Here is a 9,081-nt window from a genome sequence, read left to right on the forward strand (position 1 = left end):
TTACGAAAAGATGAAGGTGACCAATGGTGAATTTTCCAGGGCTGAGCACATGGTTTCTATGTTCTCAAAGAAACGTGGCTCACCCCCCCTCGGCCCCCCCCCTTCCCTCATGAGGGTGAGTGAACAAAGGATTTTGGCTCCAACACCAGTATGTCAGAACATTTTGGCCTTCCTCATGTAACCCGAGTATACAGTTGTAAAGAGCCTCACGCAGTGGCTCTCATGAGTGTGTTTCCCGAACCCACGTGTGGCTCTTCAACTCACTGTTAATGACCCGAAAAAATACAAGTGACACTTCCCAAATAATGTTATAATATTCTTTGTCATGTACGATGACTAAAGTAACCACCTCAGTTTCACTTCAGTTCAGTCCAATGCGAACAGACTTCAGACAGTAAAACTGCACATGCAAGCTTATAAGTTAAAGAAGATAAACAGGCTTAGCTGCTCTCAAGACCCCTGCACTCGACTTCCAGGCCACTGAATAAATACAGACATTTTGGATCACATTCAGGATATCCATTAACATCCAATAACTTTTCAAATGCACCTGCAGATTTGAGAATAATATTAAAGACACCCAAAATATACAAAACCTAGACCCTGCAAAATATGGGTGTAAATTTATTTATTTAAAAAATATGTACACAATGTACAAGCCATGTTCACAGTCTTAGACATTCAGATACTGAAAAACATTCACAGATGGTCGTTCGCTTTAGTTCTTGGCAAGTACGAAAAAAAGGCAAATATTAATTAGATCCCAGAATATAGTGCTCGAACTGGACCAGACACATTCCAAAACATCTTAGTTCCCCGTCTGAAAATCATTTTTCACAGCAAAACACAGGTGCCCACATGACCTTAAACCTTTTTCTCTGCATACGCGAGTTGAAATGTCTTTAACAAGGAGATACAGAAAAAGATCATTTTGGGTGATTAAAGGATGATTTGCTATTTGCTGTTGAACTTGATATCGTCAAACTTTACAATCTTTCCATCGCGAGTTACGACCTCCTTCTGCTCCCATTTTCCCACTTCTCCATCTTTCTGTTCGAACCGCCTCACCATCACCCGTCCAGTCGCTGGCAAGTTGCACGGAAGATCCTTGGTGACTTCCTGGTACAATTGCATCTTTGTGAAGTCTTTAGTGAGGTCTGACCCGCCCTTTGGGGCCAAATGCTGCCTGTTGAGTTTGTCCTGTGCCCGGTTAGGGGCTGGAGGCGGGCCCAGTCCAGTTTCCGGACGGAGTTTCAATTCTGGTCTTGGTTCTCGTTTCCAATTCAGTGGTGATGGAGATCTGTTGATTGGCGGCAAGGGTCTGTTCAGTGGTGAATGATCTCTTCTGAAGGGTGAAGGATCTCTTCTGAAGGGTGTAGGATCTCTTCTGAAGGGTGAAGGATCTCTTCTGAAGGGTGAAGGATCTTTTCTCATGGGGGGTGCCCCTCTGTTTATTGGTGATGGAGACCTGTTTCTGACATTAATGTTAGGTGAAGGGAGCTTCAGAAAGTCCTTTTGAGCTGCAGTACGTTTGCCTCCAGCCACTCGTATGTCATTTATGATCCCTCCCATGGAGGCCCTGAGACTTGGGTCTGGATCCACCATCCTACATACAGCCTGGCAGTAAGGCTGATCTTTCAGGGTCTCCTTGATCTTGGTGGGACAGACGCTGGGGGTGTGGAGCCGGATGCGAGCACAAAGCTCAGCAATGATCTTGCCCATGGCCCAGACGTCAGATCGTTGGTCCCGCTGGATGCCCCTCTGCATCACCTCAGGAGCTGCATACGCCTCGTTCCCCATGTCTATTGCAGAGCTCAGACCATATCGGAAGAACTTGGCCAGTCCCAAGTCAATGATCACTGGTCTGTTTGTCTTATGTTCCACCTGTGGGACAAGCATTGCACTTAGCATGTGATTGACAAAAATGACCATGTTCTCTGAAAGTATTAATTTCGCTGCTTACTTTTCTTCCACAGCCAGTAGTGGCTATGGAAAGCCAGCTGAGCTGAGAGCATGAATGTTGGGTGTGTGTTCCAGAACATGCAAAATACTCAGAGGAGTACCTGTTAAATGGCTAAAGTACCATGCCAAATGTGATTTGATATCTTTGGAAAAGCTTGTGTTGTTTATTGTTGCATGACATTTGAAAATGCGGTGAAAACAAGCTCAGCCTTCAGCAGTTAATGTGCTCCGTGGCATTTCTTCAGCTGGCTCACCACAACTTTTGTTAGTGGACTTTATTCTGATATTTTCTACCTTGTACATCACATTTTGACTTTAAGATCAATCATCTCCCATATTTCATTATTCCATGGTGACTGAAACCAATATGAAAGCGAAACCGTTGCTGGCTGATCATCCTTTTGGAAACAAGGTCTAATGTACACAAAACCCTCATTGGAATACCCCCGTTTACACGTGATGTTACTAATAAATCACCTTTAAAACGCATGTAAACTGAAAGTTGAAGTCTACACCTAGAGATAGCAGCAGACGGCTCTTAAAACTGATATTTATTTAAAGCAGCTATGGCATTACTGGTGGTGTGGATTCAGACTAATTGTAATGTCAGAGACAGCAGCTCTGCAGCCTTTGATGGAGCAATAACAATCCTGCTACTACTTCAGTAATTATACTTGTCATAGTACTTTTATATTCAGTCACTAACATGCCGATGATAGACCAAATTTATTTTCTATTGGGTGATTTGAGTACGTCGGAAGTAGCTTCTCTATGTTTGATTTTATTTTGGTGGGTGTTTCAGTCTCCACTCACCATTATGTTTTCAGGCTTGAGGTCTTGATGGACGATATCTTTCGAGTGGAGGTGAAGCAGCCCCTCACACATGCCAACGATGATGGTGCCTTTATTAGCTGGCGTCAACTGCAATGACAGAGACATGGGATCAAGTTCAGCCAGATTGAACACAAACGCACTTCATTACAGTGAGCTGCACACTCCTTTGGCTTCAGGCGTTCACTGGAGAGCTCGTCTGATGTTGACAAGAAGAAACATGTGAAGTCAGAAGTGGGTGCGCCTCCACACATCACACATTAAGGCACTGACTATACTTTACCGTCATAATGATTGCAACTTTCCAAACCAGTGAATGCGGCAGAATCGTGATGGTTTTCTTACTCTGACGCCCATTAAAACTATATTTGATATATGAGACTTAAAGATTTACACAATTTTATACAGAATACGTGTTTCCCTTTGGATTGCTTTTTTGCCTTCTTTCTCATGACTTTACCTGTAATTTAGACCTTGTTGCCTTGAAGATGGTCGTCTCCAAGTCCTCTCCGAAGATAAACTCCAGTGGGATGACCCATTTCCCATCTGTGAGAGTTATGTTGCCCAGGAGTTTCACTATGTTGGGATGCTCGGACTTGCTGTGACAAATGAGACGGAGTAGTAGATGGTGATAATGAAAAGAAATGAAAAACACAAACACATTCAATCAGATTTCCATTAAGAATTCTTAAAATACACAATGTCTTGATGCAGAGCTGCTGCAGTAAAACATGCAAACCTACTGTGGACTCTGTAAATACTCCAATATGAGAAGCTGATTATTTTATAATATGTATATCAGCTTTATCTGAGGTAACCTTCTTTCAATATAACTCGTACAAAACATGTATAAGTTTGTGTGACCTATAACCCAATAGACGGAAAATCGCCAGCTCTTCTTTACATTCTAGAAACTTTATTTTAGCCTTCAGTTATTGTGTCACCTTTTGCTTATTAGAAATCCCCTTCCCTTCTTTTTTTTTTCTTTGTTTCCCCCCTCAGTCAGCACTTACTTGTACACGTCACATTCCCTCTCCAGGTCCTTCCTACTGATGAGTTGTTGGGGGACTTTCTTTATCGCAGCCCAAGTGTCATTATACTTCTGCTTGTACACTTTCCCGAAACAGCCCTGTGCGAGAGTGGCGGTGGAATACGCCATCTTGAAGATGCTGCAGTGACAAATTGAGCTCATTTATTCACTCCTAACGATAAGAAACTTCATTTGTAAAGAACCAGACAATCTCATCGGAGGAATGTGTCACGGTCTACAGTGAAAACCCGTCCATTCATCACGTCATCAAGGAGTTGATCCCAGATGACTATAAGTGAAGACAGTAAACACAGAGAGGTCAACAACCACACGCGCTTCACATCGACTGGCAATTTGGAATTTGCACTGAAACTCTGCGTTTTGTCTTTGGAGTGTGGGAGGATAACAGAGTACCAGAAGAAAATCCACACGTGCAGCATGTAACATGCGTACACTGTTACACTGTTAATCACATGAACACAACAATGTAGGCCGGTGCCATGCAAAGCACTCGGTCTATCCATTGGGAGCAATTTGGGGAATTGAACCTGCAATGCTCCAATTGAGAGACAAAACCCCTCCACCAACTGAGCCACAGCTGCTGTGGCTATATGGGAGCATTCGATTTACAAGCAGCAGAATTAAAAGGCTTCATACATATAAATCATCAGTAACTTTTTAAATAACACTTACATTTATAATATCTACTACTATACAGCTACATCTAATAAAAATATATACAATCTTACAAAATATTGAAAATATACATTTGAGGACCTGACATCACAAGACTGTATTATCTTGACATATGGCGAATCAGATTAAATAAAGAAAAAAGCTTTTTCATGCACAAAATATATAAATTGCGTCCTTCCACAAGTTTTACAGTTGAACTGATACATTGAGAACAACTGACCTTGTAGGTTTCACCTCATTGGTACTTATTTACGTTTGAGTGGTAATAAACATTCTTTGGCAGGTGTGTGTCGCCTTGCTTGAGTAAGATGGGAAATTCCCTGGACCTCTTCAGGTGGGGACCGAAACGTTACACAATATGTCATTTTGTTTTACGGTAATAGAAGGATTTGAATTCAAAATACAAATGGCTAATGAGACCAGGATGTCCTGAAACCTGAGCAGTTCGTATAAACAGGCCTATCAAGAGTTCACAAGGCAATCCTGACAGGGCTCCACACTGACCAGAACAAAGCCCGACACATATGCCTATCCTTTAGAAATACAATGTACAAAGCAGCCAGGCGGTGGAGCCCATTTCACACAGACTTTAAACTGCAAGTTATATAACGGAGGAGAGATAAAAAGCTGACGAACTGGTAAACCCGCAGGAGTTTGTGTTTGAACTACCTGCTGAAGAAAGAAGCAGCGAGTAAGGGAAACACAAATGAAGACGCATTATATGGTGAAAGTTACCAATACAGAATAGATTAATGTTTACTGATACTGATTTATTTTTTTTTTTTTACACAATCCACACTCAGTGTTTCTCAAAAGTACCAGCACACACATTTAATATGGAGTAATTCTATATCCTTTAACTAAAGGATCAAGCTCTAGATTTAGTTCTACATTCTCCGCCATTGGGCCTGAAAGTGGATGAATCTGTACCGTCCAATGGAGCGTCACAGGAATCTTCTCTTACCTTCCTGCTGTTGAGCCTCGTCAGGTCTGAACACGAGATGACTCGACTGTGTCTCTTCATAGCTGGTCCACGCCTTCCAGCGTGTCTGACCCGGGAAACACCCGCCAAACAGGTAGAGACGAGCCAATCGGAGCCAAGAATGCATGACGAGGCTTTCAGAGCCAGGTATATACACACACACACACACACACACACACACACACACACACACACACACACACACACACACACACACACACACACACACACACACACACTATAGAACACAGCAGTACTACTACATTTATATTTTTACAATGACACTTTAATACTTTTAATAATGAGACATGTCCACACACATAGTTTTTTTTTAAGTGACCATTTTTTAACAAACATCCATGTCTACACTTTTTCTCATCTCATCCCATGCTACTTTGGTGAATCACTTTTTCTCCAGTGCCATCCCGAGGTTGACATTTTAAGTTTTATTGTGAAACATTTCTTTTTGTTCATTGAGTCATGTTTCAATTTGCTGAAAGGTGAATGTATTGGCATGCCTCCAAGCAGGTTTTAAACACTATCTCATCTAAAATTGGGTATTTTGACTTCCTTTTGGCTCCAAGTCCTGAAGCCAAAAAGGAGACACATAAACTAAAACATGCTTTAAAAATCCTGTTCCTCTTTTGTTGTTGCCTCTTTGTTAATTCATGTTCCTGCTTCACGTTACTGTCTAGACTCTAGATAGAGCTGCTCAGGCTGGTTTAATCCAAAAACAGTTGGAAAGTATTTGGATCAGTGTGATAACTGCAAATAATATATGTAGCACAACAAGGATATTGTATGTTATCCCCCTCCCCCCTCAACTTTCTTCTCTCTCTTCTCTTCTCTCTCTCTTTGTGAAAAAAATAAAAAATAAAAACAAATAAAACATGCTAAATTGTACGCTGAATCAGATAAGTCATGCTTTCAGTTTCACTGTTGAATTACGAAGAATAACAGCTTGAGTGACATCATGTGCAAACAGTAGTAATCCAATGAGGGTTTTGTGTGCTTTAGGCTGGTAACAGGAGACCGGTCTGCTGGAAATGGTGTCACTTCATTTGTGGCCCTTATAAGTGCAAAACTGTGGAGCTTATTCAATGTTTAGATATATCGGAAGGTTACAGCAAATAAATCCAAATGTGAACCCTTTATATTTATGTGCGCAACCTTTTAAGGGATTCAGGCCTATGTTTGCTAGTTAATTATTTTCCTTGTGCTTTTTCTCATTGGACTAACTTCAACAATCCAAGTTATTTAGGAGGCGTTCACTCTCACATTACAGCCACCTTGCTCCAACTTGAACCTGAACTGAATTAAACTGAAACGACAAAATGTAAATGTGAATGCTGGAGCTGAAAAACAACTGTAATTCTGATGAAGTTGAAGAGTAAGTTAAAGGACTGATGGTCTAAAAAAAAAAACTTGAAACACTGGAAGTTTAAGAAAACATTAAAGAGCTAGTAGTTGAAGAAACATTTAAAGAAACAAAAGTACCAGTAATTGTGAAAAAGTGTCAAGAAAGTACCAGTACCTTTTGCTCTGTGAAAATATTAGCTTGATGTGGATGGAACATCTATTAAATAAAGGGCTTAGAGCCCGTCTGTATCAATCCAGACTTGAAAAGCTGTGCCCAATTCTATGTGGTTGATCGCAGTGGTTCAGAATAGGTTCAGTGGATTAATACCTGCTTGTCACAGTGTACTAGTTTTCACATCTGGCCACTGTTTGTCCTTCTGCTTTTTTTGAGTGCCGATGAGTATGTTAGGACAAGTTCATGTTTACTCAGCAACAATGACAAAATTACACTTGAAACCACATTAAGACTCTTGTTTTGTGTCACTCAGGACTATTTTGAAATAAAAAAATGACTCACATTAAACTGAAATGTAACACAATGTACTCTAAATGAAATAGTATATGATTATTATATGAGAGGGACTGAGAGGTGTGGATGCTCTGAAAACACAGAAGTCAGAGTCAGGGACCTGGGATCCGGCTGTGAAAAATGATTCACTCTGATTCATGTTTCAAGGTGAACTGTGGGGCCTGGGAAGCGCTGGAGCGGCCTCCCTCTCCTCTGGACAGCCAGACCGTTCCTGTCGGAAACCATGATGAGTCACAGCCTCACCACAGAACCAGCCTGCCCGGCCATCTCCTCATCCTCACCCACCACCGTCTCCTTGTCCTCTCGTCTCTCCAACATCATTGATAGTAGGAGATTCCATCACCAGAAGCATCTGCTTCTTCAAAGCGATCACACACGGCTTCCCCGGTGATTCTCGGTAAGCTCTCGGAGCTTTTACGCTCACTTCCTTCCGCCAGCCACCGAGTTATAGTCCACGTAGGTACTAATAATACAACCCGCTGGCAATCCAAAGTGACTAAGAAGGACTATAATGAGCCTTTTAAGTTTTTTAGTGACTGTGGAGAGTGAGTTTTTATCTCGGGGTGAGTGCGGCTCGCTCGGGCATAGTGCTCCCGGGGGGGCTGGGGTTGCGGTTCTCCCGACTCATTCGCAGTTAGCCACCTCTGAATCTGGTTTCTGCAAAGGTTTCTTCCCGTTAGAAGGAGTTTTTCCTTTGCACAGTCGCAAATGAATTTGCTTGCTCATGTGGATTCGTTGGGTTTTTCTCTGTTAAAAGCACCGAGAAATGACTGTGTTGTATTGGGTGCTATATAAATAAAGTTGAATTGATTTGAATCGAATTGATTAGCCTCTAACTCTTCTCTTGGTCCAGGCGATTGTCTGACCCCATCCTCCTGTCCTCCTCTGCTCTGGTGCTGGCCCTGCCTGTTCTTAATCATCTTTTGGCTTGGCCTTGCTTGTAACTCTGCCTGAGTGGACTGACTACCAGTTACTGATCTCAGCCCAGCTGATTCTGCAATATCTTGCTAAAAACCCAAATCTATTGCAATCGTGCCCCTATGTTTTCATCCTGGAGCCCCGACAGTCGTGTTTCAAAGACGTTAGGGGATTTAGCAGCACAGAGAGAGGTTCCATTTCGCAACGTGATAAACTTTGGCCAGACTTGTTTGGATAAAGTTAATCTAAGTTACTGTACATGTAGGAAAATACAAAAATCAAATGCTCTGTCTGCTCTTTTCATGACTGCCTTCGGGATCGTGAGATGTAGTTGGCAGACCATGGTGATGTGTTCAAATAGGAGAAAAGTAAATGGAGTTCACTTATACAGTGCTTTTCCACCACTTGAGCAGTCCCGAAAGCACTTTTCATTGTTGAATCACAGTCACACACATACACACCAGTGGAGGCGGCTGCCAGGCAAGGTGTTCATTTCATCCATTGGGAGCAATTTGGGGTTCAGTGTCTTGTTCAAGGACACTCGACATGTGGACAGATAGGGAATTGAACCTGCAACCTTCCCGCTCCACTAACTGAGCCTTCACAATAAATGTATTAAAGCCACTTACTGAGTGGATACAAGACAAAACTGTTATCTCTTTGCCTTGCAAAGTACTTCTATTTATTAACACGTATGCTATAATAGATTTTTTGTAAGTTTTGAATGATTATCATAATGGAAAATATCCAATCAGGGCAATATATTAACTAATT

The 9,081-nt window shown here is 41.8% G+C and overlaps 1 protein-coding gene across 3 annotated transcripts; it reads right to left on the reverse strand.

Annotated features, from left to right (window-relative positions):
* Positions 1-615: 615 nt before the first annotated feature.
* Positions 616-5,527, reverse strand: LOC308114911 (uncharacterized protein). Of its 3 annotated transcripts, none has more exons than XM_080472175.1 (5): positions 5,484-5,527; positions 3,807-3,962; positions 3,254-3,392; positions 2,776-2,883; positions 616-1,884 (listed from the first exon to the last, which is right to left on the reverse strand). In XM_080472175.1, exons 2-5 carry the CDS (start codon positions 3,950-3,952, stop codon positions 955-957), a joined length of 1,323 nt encoding a protein of 440 aa, XP_080328301.1. In that variant the 5' UTR covers positions 3,953-3,962; positions 5,484-5,527; the 3' UTR covers positions 616-954. The 3 variants fall into 3 exon arrangements, with proteins under 3 accessions (XP_080328301.1, XP_080328303.1, XP_080328302.1); XM_080472177.1 differs by having other exon boundaries at positions 3,807-4,112; positions 5,484-5,511; XM_080472176.1 differs by having other exon boundaries at positions 5,450-5,511.
* Positions 5,528-9,081: the final 3,554 nt, after the last annotated feature.

Source organism: Lipophrys pholis, assembly GCF_963383615.2.
Source record: "Lipophrys pholis genome assembly, chromosome: 9".
NCBI classification, from domain to species: domain Eukaryota; kingdom Metazoa; phylum Chordata; class Actinopteri; order Blenniiformes; family Blenniidae; genus Lipophrys; species Lipophrys pholis.